This window comes from Cervus elaphus, chromosome 24 (assembly GCF_910594005.1).
Source record: "Cervus elaphus chromosome 24, mCerEla1.1, whole genome shotgun sequence".
In the NCBI taxonomy this organism is placed as follows: Eukaryota; Metazoa; Chordata; class Mammalia; order Artiodactyla; family Cervidae; genus Cervus; species Cervus elaphus.
This window is the reverse complement of record NC_057838.1, coordinates 70093373-70115978: the sequence shown is the minus strand read 5'-3', so window position 1 is coordinate 70115978 and position 22606 is coordinate 70093373. Positions and strand designations below refer to the sequence as shown.

The 22606-nt window shown below is 63.0% G+C and overlaps 2 protein-coding genes across 5 annotated transcripts; one reads left to right on the top strand and one right to left on the bottom strand.

The window, feature by feature from the left end:
* Positions 1-1598: 1598 nt before the first annotated feature.
* On the bottom strand, positions 1599-14347 carry GATA2 (GATA binding protein 2). 4 transcript variants are annotated; one of them, XM_043886302.1, is made up of 6 exons: positions 14003-14347; positions 8027-8303; positions 7027-7668; positions 5531-5676; positions 3585-3710; positions 1599-3258 (listed from the first exon to the last, which is right to left on the bottom strand). In XM_043886302.1, exons 2-6 carry the CDS (start codon positions 8253-8255, stop codon positions 2959-2961), a joined length of 1443 nt encoding a protein of 480 aa, XP_043742237.1. In that variant the 5' UTR covers positions 8256-8303; positions 14003-14347; the 3' UTR covers positions 1599-2958. The 4 variants fall into 4 exon arrangements, with proteins under 4 accessions (XP_043742237.1, XP_043742239.1, XP_043742238.1 ...); XM_043886304.1 differs by lacking the exon at positions 14003-14347 and adding an exon at positions 11156-11280; XM_043886303.1 differs by lacking the exon at positions 14003-14347 and adding an exon at positions 9557-9700.
* LOC122682701 (atherin-like) lies at positions 9142-17032 on the top strand. Its single transcript, XM_043885703.1, has 6 exons — positions 9142-9669; positions 9789-9902; positions 10583-10826; positions 10929-11219; positions 15346-15524; positions 16737-17032. The coding sequence occupies exons 1-6, from the start codon at positions 9142-9144 to the stop codon at positions 17022-17024; spliced, it is 1644 nt and encodes a 547-aa protein (XP_043741638.1). The 3' UTR covers positions 17025-17032.
* Positions 17033-22606: the final 5574 nt, after the last annotated feature.

Sequence of the window (22606 nt, the reverse complement as noted above, 5' to 3'; positions counted from 1 at the left end):
CCCACCAAGGGTGCGGGCAGAGGTCACAGCAGGGGCGGCCTGAGTCAGGGCCCCAGGCAGGCATTCCCCTCCTCTGTCCTGACTCGGGGGTCATCTGAGAACCCCAGCAGGCACCCGAGCCCGCGCCCTCCAGCCTGAGGTCTGGGCTGAGGAGGGTGAAAGAGGAGCCTCCTAGGCAGGGGACGTGAGGGCTGCCTGGGAGCGGGCGGCTGGCCTTCAGAGACGTGTCGCCCGGGGCCCGGGGAGCAGAGACGGTGGGGGTCAGGTCGTGGACGGTGAGCAGAGGGACTTGTAAAGAGGGACGTGACCTCGGGGAGATCAGAGATCCTGCTGGCGGGAAGGAGCCTTGGCTGCAGATCCCATGAGTCACAGATCAGGGCCGTGGGGAGTGAGCAGGTGATGGGGCGTCAGGGTCACTTCGTCAGTGACCAAGAGTGGATTCAAGTTAGTGACCACGACCACCCAGAGATGTGTGATCTTCCGGGGATCACGGCCCTGATGGTTAGAGACTGAGGTGTTCCCGGGGACCTGCAAAGTTGGCGGTCGCTGCTACTGATGATGGGGGTAGGAGGGACACTGGTCATCGGGGACTTGGAAGAGAAGACTTGGCAGTCACCCGTGGTGAACGCGATGACCCTCACTGGGCAGTCGGAGGATTTGACAGCGGGGAGGCCCCTCCGTGACCAGGGGCAGTGGTCCCGAGGCCACTGGAGACAAGTGACCACAGCCATTGCTGAGAGACGCTGGTGCTGGGGCGGCGTGGGCCTGCACACGCTGACCGTGTGTGAGTGATCAGACCCGTCCCTGAGTAGGACAGCCCTGACCAGTGACACTGGTGACCACCCTGCATGACCCAGGACCGCAGTGCAGGGCACAGTGGTCAGGAGCAGGGGCGGTCAGACGTGCTGGCTGTCAGGGGCGTCGGCAGCCAGACACCCGCGTGGAGATACTGCTGAGGAGGGTGCGGCATGGCTGGTGAGAGGTGGTCAGAGATGTGACCAGCGAGCAGGGCCAGCCCCTGGGGACACTGGTGAGCCGTCAGTGACCAGGCACGTCCCCGAGCAGAAGCCTCGATGAACACTGGTGATCAGTTGTTGGTGATCAGATGTCTCTGGTCACAGGCTCTGGCGATCAGATGTGTCATTGATCAGGAATGTCAGTCGTGATGACTATCTCCAGTGACCAGCATCATTGATTAGAGAACAGCGCTCAGTGACATCACTGATCAAAGACACCGTGGTCAGGTTCGCCGGTGACCACAAACACGCGGACACTGGTGAGCAGGTAGCTCAGACACAGGAGCTCGAGAGGATGGCGGGGCACCCGTCCCCCGGGCTTTTCCTGAGCCCCGTTGAGCCCTTAGGAAAAGGGCCAGCACGTGGCTGCAGGGTGCAGAACCCACAGCCTTCCTGAGCCTCCCCGCGCCCGCCGAGACCCCAGGGTTAGGTGGTAAGGAAGTTCAGGGGAGGCGCAGGACCCCGTGTTCCAGGAGCCCCTCCGTCTGAATCCCGGGGCTGTAGGACCAGTGCGCTCCTAGCAACCTCCACACCCAGGCGGGACTCAGGAGCCCCGCGAGCCCACGAGACAGGCCAGAGGCATTCACAAAAAGTATTTTATTATTCTTAACAGTATTCACTTTGAAGGAATAGGAAGATAGCATACAATTTTTACAGACAATATATAAATGTTGTACATAATTAACAATAACTTAGTTCACTAATCCAAAATAAAACGAGCCAAATAAAACATAAAACCAGAAAATACTGCCGATTCCTCTTCTTATGCGGATACTAGTACAAAATAAGTTACTTCCGGCTGTGGTGCCCCCTATTGCACTTGGCCTACACCAGCACAGTCGTCTTCCTGGGCCGGCCCCGGCCAGCCGCCGCACCCGCGCAGACTCTCCGCTCGGACACGGCTATGTACAGCTGTACCTTGGGAAGGGTCCAGACACCCACAGCGTGGCGCAGAGGGACCCGGCAGCCTGCGGGCCTCGCCTGGGTGCAGGCGCAGACCCACCTGCCGGGTCAGCCCCCGGAGGCCTGGAGCAGCCCCGGCCCCCCGCTCCCCGTCCGAGGACGGTGCGCTCTGAGCGTCTCTCCAGCCACAGCCTCGGTTTGTAGGTTTTCTTCCTTTCCACAGCAAGGGCACTCGTGGCCATGTACAATTGACTGGACCCGAAGAGTTTAAAAATAAAACAACTCGTCAGCGAGTTAAGCTTATGCAGGCTTTCTCTTTTTTTTATGTTTCTCTTTTGCGTCGGTGTTGGAGAAGAGGGGGGGGGGTTCAGGGGCTAGCAGAAAAAAGGACGTATGTACAGGGTCCCCCCGGCCGAGGCGGCGGCGGAGGCTCAGGGCTGTGGAGGGCGCTCGAGTCAGGCTGGCTCCAGCCTCAGGACCAGGGAGCGATGTGGGAGACGTTTCCCCTCTCAAGAAAGCGCTTCCTTCCTGTGACCCAGCCCTGGCCTGGGAATCCACACAGGGCCGCCCGTGATTGTCTCTGCCCTCTGAGGCCCGCGCGGCCCCCTGGGAGAGGCTCAGCCCAGCTGGGTTCGGCGCTTGTGGAGGGGGCCCGGGTCCCCCCAGAGACCTGGCCCCCAGAGCCAGGCAGGCGGGCTGGCCACGTGGCACTTGGCCCCGAGAACCAAATCTCGCCATCCTTGTGAGAAACCGGAGCCAGATAAATTCCCCCGCCTACTCCCGCTTCTCCGCGGCCCCCGAGTGTCCCTCGGCCGCTCGTGTCTCTTCAGAGTCGTCCTTCACGCTCACAGTCGTCCTCGGCAGAAACCCCGCCTGGGCGCCTCCATGCCCGGGAGCAGCTTCACAGTGACGGCCGTGCGTGTCCAGCTGGGCGGGTGGGGCTGCGGTCTTGGGGTGGGCCGGCCGGCTGGGCACCAGGTCCCCCCGCGCCCTGGGAGCGCGTCCGTGGCGTCCATCCGTCGGTCCATGGGGGTGGTCCCTAGCCCATGGCGGTCACCATGCTAGACGGGTGGGGGTGGCCGAAGGACAGGCTGGAGGAGGGGTGGATGGGCGTCGGGGTGGGCAGGATGTGTCCGGAGTGGCTGAAGGGCGGCAGGTGGCCCACGGGCGCCATGTGTCCCGCGAGGGCGGCGGCGCTGAATGGGGAGGCCTTGTCCTGCACGCACCGGGACAGCTCCTCGAAGCACTCAGACCCTTTCTTGCTCTTCTTGGACTTGCTGGACATCTTCCGGTTCCGGGTCTGAATGCCTTCCTTCTTCATGGTCAGCGGCCTGTTCACCTAGGGGGCCACACAGAGCTTTCAGAGGCCAGAGCTCCCCTCCTGGCCAGACCGTACCCCCAGCCTGGCCCAGGGGGGCCCCTGCTCAAGGCCCACTGCCCTCCAGGATCTTCCCGCCCTCCCTGCCAAGAAAGGCACCCACCCACTGCAGGCTTTGCTTCCGAGCAGAGATGGCCGACCACGGGGGGCGTCCTCCAGCAAGCTCGCCCCCCTCGTGGGAAGCCCTTCTGGCGCTCGCTTCCCAAGCCAAGCCACGCTGGGGCGGGTGGCCCAGGCCGCACAAAGCCCGCGGTCCCCGGGGAGGGGCGGGGCGGGCGGGGACTCACGTTGTGCAGCTTGTAGTAGAGGCCGCAGGCGTTGCACACGGGGTCCCCGTTGGCGTTCCGGCGCCATAAGGTGGTGGTGGTCGTCTGACAGTTTGCACAACAGGTGCCCGCTCTCCTGGCGGCCGACTGGGCGGGGCGGGGCGGGGCGGGGCGGGGTCAGCAAGCGGGGCTCCCACGGCCCCCCGCGACCTCCCTCCTGACCCTCACGCCACCCCGGCTCCCTTCCCCAACCCACTGAGCCCAGAAGCCCAAATCTCACAGGAGTCTCTGCATCTCAGAATCAGAAACCTAAACCGTCACAAAACTGCAGAATAAAGCGCTCTCGGAACCAAAGGGGCTGCAAGAGCTGCAAGGGGAAAGTAGCCACTCCCTCAGCCCCCGAACGAATGCTGCAGACGGGAACTGAGGCTCAGAGAGGGAGCCCCTCTAGACGGCTGCCCATCCCCCTGGGCGCCCCGAGCTGGGGCTGCATTCCCACAAAATCCACAGTCCTGGACAAGTCCAAAGCCCCAGGGCCAGACGACAGGGCCCCGCAGCTGCCCAGGGCAGGGACGGGAAACGCTCAGGAGTCGAGCTGCACACGGCCCAGCGCGGTAGCCACTGGACACGTGGCCATTTAAATTCAACTCAACTACAGTTTAACCAAGTTACAAATAGAGCTTCTTCAGTCTCAGCCACATTTGAGGGGATCCCTAATCACAGCACCGCTGGAGGCGACCACACTGGATGGTGCACACCCAGAAGACGTCTCTCGGTCACAACTTACTGGACAACGCCGATCTGCGTGTCTAGCGCCCTGTCCCCTAGGCCCCAGGGTCCCGCCTGCCCCCAGCCCCTCGGGGAGTGCAGCCTGACCCGGAGCCTCGGGCTCCTGGGGGAGAAGACAGTGGCAGGCGCCCCCCACCCCAGAGGCGGGCTGAGAGGAGCTTCACCCCAGAAAGCAGACACCCTCTCCAGCCCCACAGCAGCAGCACATCTCAGGGAACCGCGGGCAGGCAGGCTGGGGGCGGGGAGACCAGGCCAGCAGGGGCAGGCGTGACCCCAGGCCCCAGCCTGGTCCAGAGGGGCCAGCCTGCAGCCCCGGGCGGGAAGGGGTGAGGGTGAGTAAGCAGCCGGAGCTGGAATTCTGACTCAGGGGCTGGCCTCGCATCCTCCGCCCAGCCGGCCCTCACCCCGCCCTCGCTCCAGGAAAAAAAAAAACAGGGGCCCCCAAATCGGCAAGCGATTTAAGCCTCCCTCGTAAATCACTTTGCCCTGAAAAAATATATTTATTATTCTTAGCATTTTACGCATTATTTGCAGAGTGGAGGGTATTAGAAATTTCAAAACAGCCCAGCGAGAGGCAGGACTGAGCCGAGGAGAGAGACTGAAAACTCGCGGAGTCCGGAAACAGATACGCGAAGTTTCCTTATCTTTGTGCTGCAGATGTCCGGATAGGAAACTCCGGCAGGAGATCCGAAAGGGCATTTTTTTTAAATCACTCAAATGAAAATACACAGTATAGGTGACTCCATGGAAAAATAATAAAGGGCAGGTTTTTTTTTGGTGGTTGGTGTGTGTGTTTTATTTAAATAAGCACGAGGAGACTGTGTGTTGGGAAGCCAGGGAGAGCAGCCCCAGGCTACAGGGAACATGACTTCACGGCCCTATTTTTAAAAGTTTAACAGAGGCCAGGGGACGGGACCTGGGCCCCTGGATGCTCAGCTCTGGTGGTGGTGTTGGGGGGGAATCCCTGAAGGTACCAGGTGGGCTGCCCAGGGGAAATCGGGCCTGAAAAGAATCTAGCCTAAAAAGCCGGGCTGCCCCAACCGCCAGGCAAGTGATTCTCATGATAAAAGATTTCCAGCACCTGCATTTGCAGGCTTGTTTTTGCGTAATTAACTGGGGCTCGGCCCAGCCGGCACTCTGGCCCCTTGCTCCCCCGCCCCAGGCCCCGCGCTGCTCACCAGCCTCCGCTTGGGCTTGATGAGCGGCCGGTTCTGCCCGTTCATCTTGTGGTAGAGGCCGCAGGCGTTGCATAGGTAGTGGCCCGTGCCGTCCCGCCGCCACAGAGGGGTGGCCGTGGCCCCGCAGTTGACACACTCCCGGCCTTCTGCAAGGGGACGGGGAACACGGGGTCACACGGGCCAGGCTGCTCCGGGGGCGGCGGACGCTTAGCTCCAGCCGGGCTGGAGAGGGACCAGGAGGTGGGGTTCAGAGGGGAGGGCAGCGGGCCCCGGGGGTTCTGCTCAGGGCATCGGCTCGGGCCGGCCGGAGGCTGGGCTCCCTCGAGTCCCTCTCCCCTCCGCCCCGTCCTCTCTCCCCCGCTGCGGCTGCCTCTCCCGGTCCCTGTCGCGGGCCCTCAGATTCTGCTGTCCAGCCCTGTCCTCGGTCACTTCCTTCTCTCTCCCCAGCCTCCCTTGCCTTCCGCCGAGGCCCTGGACTGGGATGGAAGTTGCTGGTCTTTCAAACGAAGTAAATACTCAGCCCTTTCGTTTTTGGGCTGAGTGGACTGAGCGACCTCGCGGGGCGGCTGCTGGGGGTGGTATTTTGTTTTGTTGTTGTGAAAAGACCATCTGGAATTCGAATAGAACGTAAAACCAATTTGAGAGAAAGGACTACTTAAAAGGCCAGCGAGCTGGCCGGAGCAGACCAGGGCCCCCCAGGGTAGGACCCCAGCTGACACGGGCGGCGGCCTCAGTGCGAGGTGACCCTGCACGTTCCTCCCCACATCGTTTACATCGTCAGCCCACACGGGCAGGAATGTGTGGCTTCTGGACTCTGGAGCGAACAATCTACAAGTGGTCTTGAAGGGGCTGGAAGGAGGTGAGGACGGCAGGAGCCCCACAGCAGCCTCGGTGTCTGCTGCCCAGCCGGCTCCAGCCAGTTCCCATGGCCCCGGGCAGAGGCAGCCCCTGACCCCCCAGCCCTGGGGAGGGAGAGGGAAGGACACGCCAGGGGGCAGGGAGCTGGCCGGTCCCGGGAATTTGGCCTCAGGGGGGACTCTCCCCAGGAGACTGGGAGCCATGAGATCCCGAGACCGGCCTGATCAAGTTGCAGATCTAGATTCCTTAAGGGTCAGGAGCCCCGAGGAGGGCGGAGGGCACCCAGCGCAGCACCGACACTCACGGACACACGGACGTGTCCGATCCGCCACGCCACACTCCCTGCACCTGGCGTTCCCTCTCACACCGTCGCGAGAGGTTCGCTTTAGGCTCAGGGAAGGGATGGGGGACCCCTGGGCGGGCAGTGGCCCATCTTGGAGGGGAGGGTAAGGAATGCGGACAGAAAGCAAACTCTAGGGCCACCGGAAGCACCTAAGAAAAGGGCGAGGTCGGCAGGCACCTTCTCCCCGTTCTGGGGACTCACCCATCGCTTGGGGGCCCCTCGCCCGCGTCTCAGCCCCCTCCCTCCGAAGCGCGAGCCCTCCCCACTCCCGGGAGGCCCCGGGTCCTCCCCTCACCTGAGCACGAGCGGGCCTTACTCCGTTGCTTCGGGGTGAAGCTGGAGGCCGGGCCACCCAGGAAGCCTCCGGGGTGGAAGAGCCCGCTGCCGTAGTCGTGGGCAGCGGCTGGCACGTAGGAGGGGTAGGTGGGGATGGGGTGGTGAGTGGCAGGCTGGGTGCCCATGGCGGCCAGGCCCGGGCGCAGGGGGCTGCCGCCTTCCATCTTCATGCTCTCTCCCAGCGGCACCTGGTACTTGACGCCGTCCTTGTCGTCTCCCCGGGGGGCGGCGCTCCCCCCTGCGGAGGAGGAGGCCGGCGACGCAGCCCCAGTGGTGCTGGGGTCCGGAGACACTTCCTTGGGGGGCGTGGGCGGGAAGCCGAAGAGGTGGGCGCCAGAGTGGGCTGCGGTGGGGGTCAGGGAGGCCACAGAGCTGCCGCCGCCCCCGCCCCCAGCCCCGGCCCCTGGGTACACGGACAGGGGGCCCCCGGGGCCTCCGGCGGCCGAGGGGTGCAGGGGCGTCTTGGAGAAGGGGCTCACGGTCCAGGGGTTGTGGTGGTGTGCGGCAGCCGCGGAGAGCGCTGCCTTGCCCCCGTCCAGCCAGGGCAGCCCCGGGCTGTGCAGCAAGTGCGGGCGGCACATCTGGCCTCCGGTCAGGCGGGCTGCGGGCGGAGGGGGCGTCAGGGTGAGCCGGTGGGGGTAGCCTGGATGCCCCACGACCGCGACCCCTCCCCAAAGACAACCAGAAACATAACACCCCAACTGGCAATTCATCAGGAGCGTCAGTCCCCAGCTGAAGGATAAGCAGCACAGAAGGACCCCTGGATGAGCCTGGAGGGCCCCCTCCCCCCCGCAGGCCAGCTGAAAACGGGCAGAAGCCCCAGGGGCCCGGAGCCTCCAGAAGAGGCCGCTGCCCCCTCCTTTCCCGCCCCGATTTATCGGACCCCACAACCAGGAAACAGGCAGCGGGCCTCCCCGCGTCCCACGCCGGCCGCTGGGCGTCCGGGCTCCTCGGCTCACCGTGCGCCGGGCTGTAGGAGACGCGCGCTCGCGCGTGGGCCGGGTTGGCGTAGTAGGGGTTGCCCTGCGAGTCGAGGTGGTTGAAGAAGACGTCCACCTCGTCGGGCGGCAGCAGCTGCGCCGGCTCCATGTAGTTGTGCGCCAGGCCCGGGTGGTGCGTGTCGGGGTGCTGCGCGTTCAGCACGGCGGGGTGCGCCATCCAGCGCGGCTGCTCGGGAGCCACCTCCATGGCGGGCGGCGGAGGCGCGGGGTCTGCGCGGAGGCGGTGGCGGCGCGCCTGCACGACGGAGGGGGCGTGAGGGGTGCCGCCGCGGCCGGACACCCCTCAAGCCCCGCCGTGAGGCGTCCCGCGCGCCGCTGCGCCCCAGCCGAGCTCAGCCGCGGACCAGTCCCGGGTGGGAGGAAAGCCCAGAGCTCAAAACGAAAGGAGGGGCGGGGGGAGCCGGCTCAGCCACGCACGCTCACGCGGTGACCCGGGTACCCAGAGCCACACGCTTCTGCGCACGGGGTCACGCGCGGGGACAAAACCGCGGCACCAGTGACCCCACCGCACGTAGAGAGCCGCACTTTAGTCACCCCCACCCCGCCCCGCACCATGCCGCCCCGCTCCATCCCTGTGCACAAACGTATAAACGCAGACTAAAAAGTTAAAGCCCGGCGCCCGGGGGGCCCCCGCGGGCCGCACGATGCTGGTGACACTCACAAAACTACTCTTGGCGCTGACCTCGCCCCCCCAGACACACACACACACACGCAGCCCCACGGACCAAGGGCCAGCCCCCCGCGCGCTCCCCGGCGACACAAGCCGAACTTCTCACCGAGGCTCCGCACAGCGGTCACCCGCGGCCCGGCCCCCGTAGTGACCTCTCGGAGCCAGGCGCGCCCCAGGCCCCCCACCCCCGCCCCGCCAGCTCTCGGAGCCCGAACTTACAGACGCAGCGGCGCGGGAGGGGTGCGGGCTCGGCGCGGGCTCGGGGACGGCGCGTCCGGCGGGCCGGAGGGGTTCACGGGGTGCGAGCGAGGGTCAGCGCGCGCCTCGGCCTCGGGCCCGCCCGGCTCCGGCCGCTCCGCATCGTCCGGCCGCGCTGGCGCCAGCTCGCGGCTCCGGCACAGACATGAAGCGGGGGCCGCGCGCGCCTAAGAAGCGCGCGCCAGCCAATCAGCGCCGCGCGCCGCCCAGCCTCCGCCCCCCATTGGCCTGCCCGCGGCTCCCGGGCCGCGGACTCCGGACGCGCCCGCGGGCCGCCCCCCGCGCCCGCCCGCCCCCTCCCGGCGGCCCCTGCTGCCGACGTCCCCCCCGCCCCAGGACCCGCGCCCCGCGGCCGGCTGCTGCGCCCCCTTCTCCAGGCCCGCGTGGTCCCCCTACCCTCCGGGCCCTGCTCCCAGTAACTACCCTCCAACCGGGCTCCCTCCCCGGGAGCCTGGGCGCACCCTCTGGGTGTTCGGGTGTCCTCTCCCGGGGACCCCAGTCCGTCCACTCTCGGACCCCGCCTCCTTTACCACTGAACGTGGCCGCGGTGGTCCACCTACCTCCCCAGGCCGTCCCGTCCTCCAGCGGGGGCTCTGGCCAGACCGGGGGCCAGGGGGTCGGAGGACAGCTGCGGGTCAGGAGCAGCGAGGGGCAGGAACTCCAGGGCCCCCCCGTGGGCCCCTGGGCCTCGGGCAAGAGGCCTCTTAGGACCGCTGGACCCGGTGGAGGTGGCCTGGCTGGGGCTCCGGGGAGGGGGAGGGGGCGCCCCCTTCCCGGGCGTGGCCTTCGCAGACCGACGGGCCGAACTGCTTGGGGCGAGGCCGTGCAGACCCGGACTGGCGCCGGCGCCGGCTCGAAGGAGACGCCTCGGGGCAGGAGGAGGCATTTTTCTTCCTGGGGGGTGGGGTGGGGGGGGTCCCTAAGGCGGCCCCTGGGCAGAAGGAGACGGTGGTCTGAGAACTAAGACCTCAGCCACCTGGAACTGCTCTCCACAAACGTCCAGTCCGGAGATGCAGCCGCGGGTGAACCCGGCCCCGCGTGCCGCTGTCTCTGCTCGCTCCCATTGTACAGACAGGAGACCGAGGCGCCCAGGGAGGGGGTCGGGAAAGGGAAATTGGGGAGGGGGCCTGGAACAGGTGCGGGGGTAACGGGGAGTCACCGACGTCCTCCAGCCCCTCTCCCCTCGCTGGGCCCACGGACCTCGGGGGTAGAAGCCCAGAGGGATGCTAGGTGGGCCCGCGGCAGGGGGGAGGGCCGGGGTCCCGGCCACCCCCGGGAGGCGGGGGGAGGGGCGGTGGGATTGACAGTCGGTAATTGGGTAACTGGAGGCGGCTTCTCCGGCCGGGCAGCCCCGCCACCGCGACGCCGGGCCCCTGACGTCACCCGATTCGCCAGGAAATGAACTTTTTAATAATCTGAGGAGGGAGGAAAGCCCTCGGTCCCCTCGGCTCGGGGGGCACCAGGCCAGGCCGGGCTCCGCCAGCATGCCCCCGTCACCCCCTCCAAGGACAGCTTCGGCAGCGCCATGGGGGCCTCCCCCTGCCTCGGCGTCCCGCGGTCTCCTTCTGCCCGAGGCCCTGGCGTAGGTAAAGGAGCGGGGGGACAGGGGTGCAGAGCCCTGGGCCGAGGGAACCCGAGCGTCTCTGGCCCTTGGAGACACGTCTGCCCTGGCCGCCCGCCGCGCCTCCTGCTCCGGGGAGCGCGGGGCCGGGCTTCTCGGAACTCCGCTTCGCAGGAGAGGAGGCCGGCGCTCGCCGCGTAAGGCGCACCGGGGCCGGGAGCGAGAGCTCCAGGCCTTGAGCGCCGAGCCTCGGCTGCCGGCCGGGGCAGGTGAGTGGCCTCGGCGCCTCCCGGCTCGCGCGCCCAAAACGCGCGCGGCCTGGCCCGGACCCGCGGTCTCTCTGTACGTCTGTTTCTCCTCCCTGCCTGTAGCTTACGATTCATCAACGCGTAAAACGCGATCGCCGCGAAGCGTCCAGCCTGCCGTGCCTCCTCAGAGCCCGGCAGGGGCTTCTCAAAGACAACGCGGCACCGGGGACAATCCCCGGTGTCCGGAAAGGCCGCCCCATGGAGTTCAAACTCGGGGACCGAGCGCGGGAGGCCCCGGACTCGCAGGCCGGCCGCGAGGTGGTGAACGCCGGAGCCGAGCGGAAGCTTACCGCCGGCCGCGATCCCAGCGTCGGCTCGCAGGGAGACGGTCGTTCCGAGCCTTCAGGAGAGCAGGTAATCGCCTTTTCCCCCTCAAAGCGCGGTTCAAATGATCTCCGGGGCTGGGTGGGTCTGCAGTTTCATAACCGCGAGCTCGGCTGCAAGCTCCTCCGGGGCAGACTGAAGCCCCTCCGGGGCAGCGTCCCGGCCACCGCAGGGATGGAATGACCTGCCCGGTGGGTGGCTGCTCGAGCCGCAGCCCGCGCTGCTCGCCGGCCCAGCGCAGCTCGAGGCCCGAACGGGGGGATTTAATTACTCCGCTCGGCGGCTCAGAAAATCGCTGCGAAGAGGAGCTTAGCAGCGCAGTTAAGCAATGCTCGAGCCGGGGGGCCTCCGGAGAGCCACCCCAGTCCCCCCTTCCTGCAATCCCGGCCTAGAGGAAAAAAGGGAAAGGGGGACCCAGCCTGGTCTCCCGGGAACGGAGGGTCGCCTTCCCGGAGAAGGCAGGCGGGCAGGCGGCCGGCTGGGCCGAGGCCTCCACGGTAACAGCCCCTGCGTTGGACCCGGGACTAATGCCTTCTCCCGCAGGAACGAACCCGCGGGGAGAGGAAACAGGGCACCAGGCAGCTCGGCCCCCAGCCGGCCAGTAATGGGGGGGTCCCCGTGAGCGTGTCCGCTGGACAGACCGATGGGTGCTAACCAGGGGCGTCCCCCACTGAGCAGTGAGACCACCGGATGGCTGCTGCGGGAACAAACCTCCAGGGAGGCTGAGGGCAGCTCCCAGCTCCTAGGATGGCCTGGGCTGGAGTGGGGATCCGGGGCTGCTGAGAGCGGATTTATGTCAACTTAGGGCCTTGGACTTTGGGGGTCTCCAGACACCCACTTTGGAGGCACGTGTTCCTTTTTTTTTCCTTCTTCTTTCTCTTTTTTTTTTTTTGTTCACTCGCAAGGATTGTCACGAATGCGGGTCGCTGCCCTTTGCTCTCATTGAAGCTGTCCCTTCCCTTACATGGGAACAAGACTCTCCAAAGGACTGGGGAAGGGCACCTGCGAAAACTGAGTTTTCTAACGACCTTTTTCAAATGACTGGAGACTCTCCGGTGGAGCGTGGCTCGGAGGCGCCTGGGTGCTTTCGCAGGGAGCTGGGGGTGCAGACATCTGGAGCCTCAGCCCCGCGCCCAGCTGCCCAGGGCTCCCCCATCCCGGACAGCCCTCTTCCCCGCCCTTTGTTTCAACTTCGCTCCCCTCTGGGGCCGTAAGTTCGCCCTTTCTTTGTAACCGAATTCTTCTCACCTTTTCCCATGGGCATCTAATTGGCCAGCAGTGCAAGGCGTTTTAAAGAAATCCATTTGCTTAGCAGCTGCCTTCCATAGGGATATTTAATTTGCCCCCCAGCAGCACCCCCCAGCTCCACTCTGGCAGTGTGACTTGAGGGCTCCTGAGGAAGAAGAGGGGACTGCTCTGGCCAGAGGGGTTCAGAAGTCTCCAAGGCAAGGCCTGAGATCGGGCCTCAGCCATCCTCCAGAGGGGCACCCCCGAGCGGGGACCAGGAACCAACAGCTGCCCCTGCTTCTTCAGGTTCACTTCCAGCCCTAAACTCCAACTCACCCTCTCTCCCGCCTCCCTGCTGATTCTCCCACTCCCTCTATGTTCTGGGCCTTTGTGAATCATAAAGACCAGGGCCCAACGTCCTACGTGTGTCGGCACCCTGGGCCCAGGCTCCTGGGTGATCTTGGGAGGTTCTACCCGGCACCTCCAAGCCCGACAGCGTGGGGCCCTGCTGAGACCTGCAGGCAATCAAGCGCGATTCCCCCTCCTCCGCGAACGGCCACGGTTTGCTCGGAGGCCTGGCGGCCCTGCAGCCCGGCAGTAGGACAACGGGTAAATCCGTTTCGTTAGATGCAATTTGTCTGCAATTTGTCAACCCGGCTGGGAAACGCGCCCCAGACGCCCGGGCTGCCGCTGGCCCTTCCTGCTTCTTGGATCCTGACTACTCATGAACGAATCCCAGCGCGAAGAGCCTGCGTAGACCAGAGCTCACGGCCAGATGTCCCCGACCCCCGGAGACCTGGCTTTTTCCAAAACAACGAATTTCCTTCCGTGTTTTCCGGGAAAGGAGCGGCCGCAGCATCCGGGGGCCCTGAGTGCCAGACCTCTCCCCTCGCGGTTGGGGCAACCTGGAGTTCAAGCCTGACCTCTGCGAAACGACTCTAAATGCCCTGGGTGTAGACAAACCCAGACCCCCACCGTCTACGCCTCCCGCCTCCCCGGAGGGAGATCCCCGAGCCGGCGGCGGCCCCATTCTTATTGAAATTCCACTAAAAGGATTCCGACTCCGGCACAGGGTGAGGGGGGAGACTTCCAGACCCCAGGTTCTCGCCACCCGCACCCCAGCCACACAAGATAAAGGGCCGCGGGTGCGGCGCGCGGGGGCGCACGCAAGAGCGCGCCGGGTTAAGCCGCGCAAAGCCGGCGCACGGGACCAGCCGGCAGGTGCAGCCCACGATCGGCTGCCCGGCTCAGGCGCATCGCTGCCGCGGCCTGGAGGTGGGGGGCGGCCAACACAAAGGGCCCAGCCCCGGAGCTGGGGCGGGACGGTGCTCTCTGCGTCTGAGTAACCGCGACTCGGGGCCTACGGCTCCGTTTGAGAAATGGGAAGGCCTGCTGGCCACAACTGCCCAAATGCTCTCTCCGGTTTTGGCCCCTATGACCTGGGGTTCCAGGCGCTCGGATAGCTAGGGCAAGCCCTGAAGGCCACATGTTGGGGGGCACCGGGCCAGGCGGACCGCGCGACTAGGATGCCAGGTGGGCCGAGCCTGGGGCTGGCAGGGCCCTGGCCAGGCGGAGGGTCGACTTACCAAGCGAGATGAGGTGGGCGGCGCCCCCGGGCGGCCGGGGCTGGGGCAGAGCAGGGCGCCCAGGGCACCGCGCGGCAGGCCGAGTCACCAGCGGGGCCCGGGCGGCGCGGAGAGCGGCCTCTTGGTGTGCGGCGGGCGGCTTTTGTTTGCGGGGTGGATGACGGGGCGACGGCAGCCAGGAGGAGACGTGAGCGGTGAGCCCGGCAGCGCTGGCCCTCCCTGCCCCCCGCCGCCGCGGTCTGCTTTTATTTCGACAGCACTTTGGGGGTGAGGGGGAGGCGGGAGCGCCGCGGGGGGCAGGCAGGAGGGTGCCCGGGGCTCGGCGCCCAGCCTCCCTGGTCCAGCCGCAGCGGCCGGGGGGCGGTGGGCACTCAGGGCGCCTCTCCCAGTCGCCTCCACTCCAGCCCACTCCCGCCCTGGCAGGGGCGCACACGCCGGGATGTGCTCAGAGAGGCGTGCGGTCTGTCTTCCGAGACTCTCCCCCGGGACCGCCAGAGACATGGGCACACGCGCTCACACACGCACGCACACAGATGCCTGCTCCTCCCCCGACCCACCTCCGGTCACACGGCCACACGTACGTCGTGCACACGCATTAGCACACTCGGCGCGGATGGACATCCTCGGGCAGGAGGTTTGGGTCACACCGACGTGCACACACTCAAATGTAGCTTGACGCACACCTGACATTCACTCCCAGGCTGATGAGGCTGGGTGTAAACAAAGCCCACGCCCTGGCCCACCTCTACCCCACCCCAACTCCAGAGCACGCCAGAGGATTTTAGAAGTGGAGTTTGAGGCACCGCCTGGCCCTTCCCAGGAGAGCCCTGGAGTGAGCGGGCGGTGGGGGCAGAAAGCTGTTCTTGGGAGGCTGGGTGGAGGAGCGGGGAGTCTTCACCCCAAGAAACTCCTGGGGTTGGGAGCTAGGAAGGCCAGTTCTTGAACTTCCGAAGTTCCTACCAAGAGATTCAGCACAGTAGCTGGAGCCCCATCCCAGCTGCCCAGGGAGAGTGAAAGTGCCCTTGGCGACCTCCGGCCCAGAGACAAAGTGCTTTGCCTCCAAAAGCCTGGGAAGCGCTTGCCCAGGTGTGAGGTGTGTCCGAGCTGCCGAGGCAGCGGGCATCGCTGCACGGGGGGCTTTCTCGGAAGCTGGTGGCGGCTGTGAGTCCTCTGGGCTGAGTGCCCGTGCGTATCTGTGGGCATTTGTGAGCACTGTGGAAGGGAAGTCTGCAGAGCTGAGACTATGAGTCTGTCTGCTTCCTCTTGTGGGTCCTGGATACTTTGTGTATAGTCTCTGTTCTGTGGGTCCCTGCGAGTTTGTGTGTTGTGTGTGGCTGTTTCAGAGGCGACCCGCTGCACTCGGGAGGGCGGGAGGGCGGGAGCAGCGCTGGAGTTGGACGTGTGCCCCTTGTGCATCTGTGAGATCAGTGTGACCGAGGAGCTTGTGATAGGGAGTGGGTGTTTCCAGGAGTCTGTGTACACGCTGCTGCCTGTCCCTGTGGACACACACAGGAGTGGGGCGGTAGGTCTCTGGGTCCCCGTGTCAGTGAACTGGGCTGTGGGCATCCATGTGCGTGGGTCTATCTGGGAGCCGTGTGTGACTCCTCCCAGTGCTGATCTGTGTCCGCAGGCTGTGGAGGAGTGTGTCTCTGGGCAACACTGCGTGTGTCTTCCAGATCGCCTGCCGGCGCACCTTCCCTGACCAGCAGGGCAGGCCGCCAGCGGAACCAGGGTGCCATTTGCGAGGGCACTCGCTGTCTGTCTGTGGGAGGGGGAGATGAGCTGATAAGGCTTATCTGCCAAAGCCAGCGCCATGCTGAATAACCGCTCTAATGAGGTGGCCTCCGTGGAGGGGGGGCCGGGGAGGGGGCGCAGGAGCGCACCCCCACAAACCCAGCAGGCGCGGTGTCTACAGGGCCTTTTCTAGTCTGCCCTGCTCCCTGGGAGGGGGAATTCCCCGTCTCCACCCCAGTTACCACCTCCCTTCCCGGCAGGGCTGGAGCCTCCCTAGGGTGGATGGAGAGACATGCAGAGTCTGTGCTAGAAAGGCCCAGAGAGACCGGTGAAGGGGACAAAGCAGGCGGACCCCAGGACAGGCTGTAAAAAGCAGTAGCAACAGAGGGCCTGGTGGAGGGTTGGGGGACCCTGGGGGACAGAAAGAATCAAAAAGTAGCAGAAAGAAAAAAAAAGTGGCAGAAAGGGTTGGAGAGATGGGAAGGAAAGCAGTGAAAGTGTTAACCCGAGAAAGAGACGCGGTCAGAGAGACAAGAGATACAGAGAGGAGGGCACCCGAGGGGCTCCTAGACCTCGGTGGGGAGGGAGAGCGGAGAAAGGGCCCCCCGGGGAAGGAGGGGAGAGAGGGGCGCTGGAAGACAGACTGGGCGGGTGGCAGACAGGACGGACCGCCAGCCGCACACCGCCCCCCCCCCCCACCGTACTTCCGAGCACCCTTGAGTGCCCAGGCCCGCCGGCCCGGAGGGCGTGAGCGGGGAGCCCGCGGGCAGGCGGGCGGGGCCCCAAGGTGCGGGCAGGGGGGTCCGCGCGGGGCTGTGCCGCTGTCCGGGGGTAATTTTTCATCTCGGCCGGCTAATCTTTGTTCCCGGCGAAGATAATGAATAGCCAATCGTTATCTGCCCGGCTCCCGGAGGCTGCCCGAGAATGGGGCTGTACAGGGTTAGGGAATTGTTTCCAAAGTGCCGCGGAATAAATGGTGTTCCTTATCTCTGCCTTCCAGATTATCGGAGCCCTTTCAGAGCGCGCACAACAAATGCGCCCGCCATCGAAAGCATCATTTACCACCGCAGATCCGCGCGTTGATGGGCAGGCAGATAGCCGTCCGTGGGGGGCATTCGGGCGCCCGGTGCGCGGGCCGCCGGCCTGCCTGCCTGCCGAGGGCACCCGAGTGTGTGTCCCCGGGTGTGCCCAGCGTGTGCAGATGAGCAGGGCGGTGTGCCAGTGGGTGGGCACCGAACGAGCAGGGGTGTTGGCGTACCTGCGGGCACGTCGAACAAGTGTGAGATGAAGAAGCGGGGGTGTGTGCTCAAGCCAACTGCGGGGGTGGTCCAGGTGAGGCTGCCTGAGAAAGGGTGCTGCGTGAGCGTGCGGGCATGCGTGTGCCCCAGCGTGAGCAGACACGTGCGAGGAGCGGTTGTGCCAGCCTGTGCGTGCAGGCGTGGTTGGGGGGCTCTCCACGTGCCTGCCCTCCGTAAGGCCGTCTAGGAGTGCACACGGGAGGAGGTGTCGCCTGCCACCAGGCCAGGAGGTGTGTATCCGGGCGCGGGTGTGCCACAGGCCCTCGGGTCCACATGCTCCTAGGCGCGTGCCTCCACGCGTGACTCTGTGCGCAGGTGTGCACGAGGATGGTTGCGGCCTCGTGCATCTGCTGTGTGTCCTGGGGAGGGGGCAGGGAGGGGCCGTCCCTGGGCCTGCCTGTGGGTGCGCCCCCCACCCCCCGCACACACCAGCCGGCCCCCCTCCAGCCAGAGGCGGCGTGTGCCAGGTACCATGAGCTGCCTGTGACCCAAATGAGGAGTTCGGCAACACCCAGGGGTCCCTGACCGCCCCGGGGCGCGCCTGCCCGGGGCCCCAGAGCCCCATCGCTCAGGACCTGCAGCGAGAGAGACCGGAGCCCCGCCGCCAGAGGTCCCCGCGCCGCGAGCGACCCGCGCCGCCCACAAAGGCAGTGCTCTCCAGGCGTGCGCGCGCACCGACATGGACACACGCACGCACACGCGATGGTCCCCATGGCGACGCAGATAGCGCCGCAGCCATTTTCCCTGTCTCCCCGGAGCCTATTATACGCCGGGATTAGCTCGTCGCCAGGCAGGTCAAACCCAAAGTCACCCCACCTGCGGCGCCGCCCCGCCCCCGCCCCGCCCCCCGGCCGGGCCCGCGACCCCCGGCGCGCGGGCGCGGCGCGCCCCCTGGCGGCCCCGCGCGGGAGCGGCGGGCCGGGGTCTCTGTCCGCCACCAATGCGTCCCCAGGCCCGCCGGTCCTCGGGACATGTCCCCCAAGTGTCTGTCGAAAGGATGGATGGATCGGCAGGAAATTACAGACGCGGGCTCCTGTCAACGCCAGGCAGCCTATTTGGCAGCAAGATCACCTCTCAGAAGGACCCTCGAGAACCTACCTAACAGGCCTCACTGACCCTCAGACCCGGTGTCCCCGTCTCCTGCTACGGCCACAGGGACCGTCTCCGCGCGCTCTGGGGCCGGAACATTCCCGTCCGGGCTCTCTGCCCGGTGTCGCCCTGCCTGGCCCTCTGTTCTCCGTCTGTACTGGGTGTTTCTCTCGCAGTGCGGACTGGGCGCAATGTAAACTCGCCGGGTCTGTGACTCTGCTGGCTCCCGGGGGTGGAGGGCTGGCTTGTTCCCGGCAGCAGCTCAGCCCTGGAATCCTTGGGGGTCCAGGGAATGCGGGCAGGTGGGCCGGCCCCGGCATCTCTGCTCCACTCTTACCCCCTGCCCACCACCCACGGTCCCCGGGCTGCTTGGCTCCACTGCCCTGCTGTGGCCTCCAAGTCTAGGGGTGGGGGCTTGAAGACCCCCGCCGTGTGTTTGCGAGGGCGGGGGCCGGAGCCCGGTCCTCAGGGAGCCCGGCCTGTCCCCCGCCTGGGCCGCGGGAGACTTCACTCATAATACAAGATAACCGCCCCAGCCTTGTCAGCAGGTGCGATGATGAATTGCTGTGAGCGGGCAACAGGAGGCCACGGCCCCAGCGGGCTTCCAGGTGGAGCTCGGCCTGCCCATCTCCCTCATCAGGGGCTCCTCAGCAGTGCCCATTCCTCCTGGAGCAGCTCAGGCTCTGGGGCCGGAGTCCCCAGCCTGCACCACCCCGCCTGGCTGGGTGGCCTTTGGCAAGCTGCTTTCCTGCTCCAAGCCTCAGGTCAGGCCCTGGCGTTGTTACGAGAATTCCTCCTGAGCAAGTCGCATGCAACAACCCGCTCATGCCGATATTTGGAAATGGATGAGTTCACGTGAAGAGATCCGTTTCCAGCTTCGCTTGAAAACCTGTCTCCCAGGCCCACATCCGGCATGGCGGAGGTGGGCTCACCAGCCCCGGGCCCCACTGCAGGCCTCTGGGTCGGGGATGTGTACTTCATAGAAATAAGGGGGACTGTGGCCACGCTGCTTTTGCGTTCCTTCTCTGCACGCTTTGGTGGTATTTCCAGGGTCTTTCTCCCTCGATTCTGTAAGCTACTTAGTGTTTGTTGATTAATAAATCCAGTGGGCACTTTAAAGTGCTCGGCAACAGTGTTCTGAATCCTGGGTACACAGTGTTGAACAAAATGACTATGGTACCTGTCTAGGGTTGCCTCAGGGAGCGAGCAGACTTGACACCTATGAACACACTGTCGCAAATTGTGAGAGGAACCGTGAGGGGGAAAGACCACACATTTACAAATACCGAACCTAGGCTTTTTTGCAGAGACATACTCTGGGCCAGGTCCTGTGCTGAGGGGTTGGGGGTGTGTGGAATAAGATCAGGTATGGTCACTCTGTGGTGAAGATACAGGCACATCAAGAGATTCCACTCATCCCAGTCTAGGGAAATTGGAAACCCTGGTGCCTGCTTGAGGAAAGGCACTTGTCCTAGTCTGGGAGCATTATATGTCAAGAGTGTCTGCAAATCAATAAGAAAAACAAAAGTACAATTAAAAAATGGGCAAAGGTATAAAAAGAAAATTCAAAGAAAATGAAATAGAAAGGGATCTTAATGAAAACATGCTTAATCTCAGTCAGAGAAAAGAAAATTTAAAATATGTGAAAGATTCAGGATGAGAGACATGTTCTAAAATTAGACTGTGTGATGGCTGTAACTCCATTATCTTACTAAAAACTCACTGAAACATACAACTAAGTTAGCTTTATGTGGCGTAAATCATAGCATGATAAAGATGCTTAAAAATAAGTTAAAAACCAGTTTGAGACACCACTTGATACCTATCAGTATTAGCAAGTATCAAAACACACGATTGCGTATTGTGTTCCTCGGGGGCGGGGGACGAGCTGGCAGGACTGTCCACTGGTGCACCGTCAGGGCGGGATGGGAAATGTGACACTATCGCGTTTACAAATGCGTTTATGCTTGGAGCCAAGAGTTCCATTTATAGGACTTTTCTGAGAGATACGCTCCCAGACTTGTGCACTCTGTAAGGGAATCCACGGCAGCCTTGTACGTTACGGAACGATTGGAAACTCAAGATGCTCTCCTGGAAGAGACTCTTAAAAGTACTGTCACACAGCCAAATAGTGGACTGTTATGCTGAGAAAGAAAGGAGGGCGGGAGGGAGGAAAGAAAGGAGGCAGAAAGAAGGAAGAAGCAGCTCTCTGTATGGATATCGAGTGATCCCAGGAGAGAATTAGTAGCACACTGCAGAAGCCTACCTGTGGTGTGATTACAAACGGGGATAAGACGAGAGGGTCCATACAGATTTGCTTACATATTTACAGAATTTCTCTGGATGGAAAACAAAAGAACCACTTAACAGTGGCTGCACCTACGAAAGGATATACGTTTGGGTGGCGGGGGGGAGGGAGAAGAGAAGGACCTTGATATACGTTTGGGTGGTGGGGGGTAGGGAGAAGAGGAGGATGTTACTGTGGAAGCTTTGATCACTGTTTAAAATTACACAGATGACAGACAGATGGAGATTGAGATACACATGGGTATACACATATCCTATACAAAAAAATAAAGGTTAAAAAACAAAATATTTTGATAAGAAAAATAAAGATAGAGAGGAACAGAAGTCTGCCAAGAAGAGAAGTTGGAGGGAACCCCATCACTGGCTACAGCGCAGGAGAGAAGAACTCTCTGGCCCTCTTGGCCGAAAGGCGAGTTGGTCCAAGTAGTTTGCAGAGTCCTTTGGCTGTGTCTGGTAAAGTTGAAGACAGGAATGCATGTGACTCAGCATTTCCTCATCGAGGCATTTCAGAAACCCTCACACATCAATAGAAGAGATGTAGGCAAGGATATTCATGGGGCACTATTTGTAAAAAAACAAACAAACAAACAGAAACTCTGGACGTGAGTTAATGGCCCATCTCAAGGGAGCTGGACCAGCCAGGAGTGTCACATCCTTGGCTGGAATGCCACGCAGCGGTGACCTTGTGTGCCTGGCACAAAGCTTCGGTCAGAGGAGGAACTGGCAGAATTTTAAACACAAAACAGAACCGTATATTGTTTGTGGACATAAAGCGTATGAAGTAGAAGTATAGAGACAGAAATGGGATTAAATCTTCTGGAAGATATCATCATAAGATCTGGAAGAGAGCACGCCCAGCCGTGTTCTTGGATGGGAAAACTTAATACCATAAAAATGTCAATTCTCCCATATTTTTGGCACAAATTTAACAAAATTCAGACTGGAATACCATGTGATTAAAAAAAAAAAAAAAAAACTGGATAAAACAACCTCAAAGGTTATGTGGCAGAATGAATGCCCTGGAGTAACTGAGGAAAACTGAAAAAAGAGTAACATGGGGTTTTTGCCTTCCCGGAAATAAGAACATAGTATAGAGTCACTGTAATCAAATCAATATGGCTCTGGCAGAGGAACAGACAGTGGAAAACAACAGAGAATCCAAAAATAGACTCCCGCGTACATGAGGACGTAATATACGACAAGGTGGTACTTCGGCTCGGTGGGAAGAGGGCAGGTTGTGAAATAAGTGGCGTTGGCACAAGTGAACGTCCATCTGGCGGAGGAGAAAACTGGACCCCGCTTAGATGTAGCCAAACAGATTCCAGATGGATTAAAAATGTAAACGTGAAAAATAAATAACTAGCAATCTTGCAAAAAACAAAAAAATCTCGGAGGCAGCACGTGAGACCTGGACGGAGGAAATGCAAAGGCCGGAGGCTGGGCGACCTCAGGGGCACCTGGACAGGCAGGCAGCCGCCCGCGGGGCTGGCGGGGCCCAGGTGTGTCCGGGGCCTCCCCGGGGCCTCCCCGGGGCCCGGTCTTGTCCACGGCCTTCTGCAGGAATGTTTGCCTCAGCGCTTCACCTCCTGTGCTGTTTCATTCATCACTTTCTTTAAATCGGTGGGTGCCTTTGTACAGGAGGTTGTTACTAAGAGATAATTTTATATTACTGACAAGGTAATGGGTTCGGTGGGCTAGTATTCTCTGATGCACGTGGCAATAAATGTATTGACTATCAAGACGGAAAACTTTGGCGGCTGGGTTCAGGTTGCATTTTGGATGTCCCTCCGTGGGCAGGAGGGGCTGGAGGGGGGTCGGAGCAGTGGTCCCTAGAGCCAAGGTGCCCCCCTCCTCCTCGCGCGCCCGCCTTCAGTCGGGTATTCCAAACTCTGACCTTTCCCCAGCGTCAACACAGCTACGGCCCTGGTCCAAGCTGCTGACATCCTTCCTGGATTCCTGCACTAGGCTTCTGGATGGAAGGCTTCCCCACCGTCCTGTCAGACCACCACGGCAGAGAGACCCTGGGAATATGTGAGCCTGCTCCTCCTCGCCCCGAGGCGCCCACGCCAGCTGACCTAACCCCTTGCTGACCCTTTGATCTCATGCGTTTGCTTGCTTACATCCAGCCTGCAGGGATTCCTGGCTGTTCCTCAGGCCGACCTGGCACACGTCGACC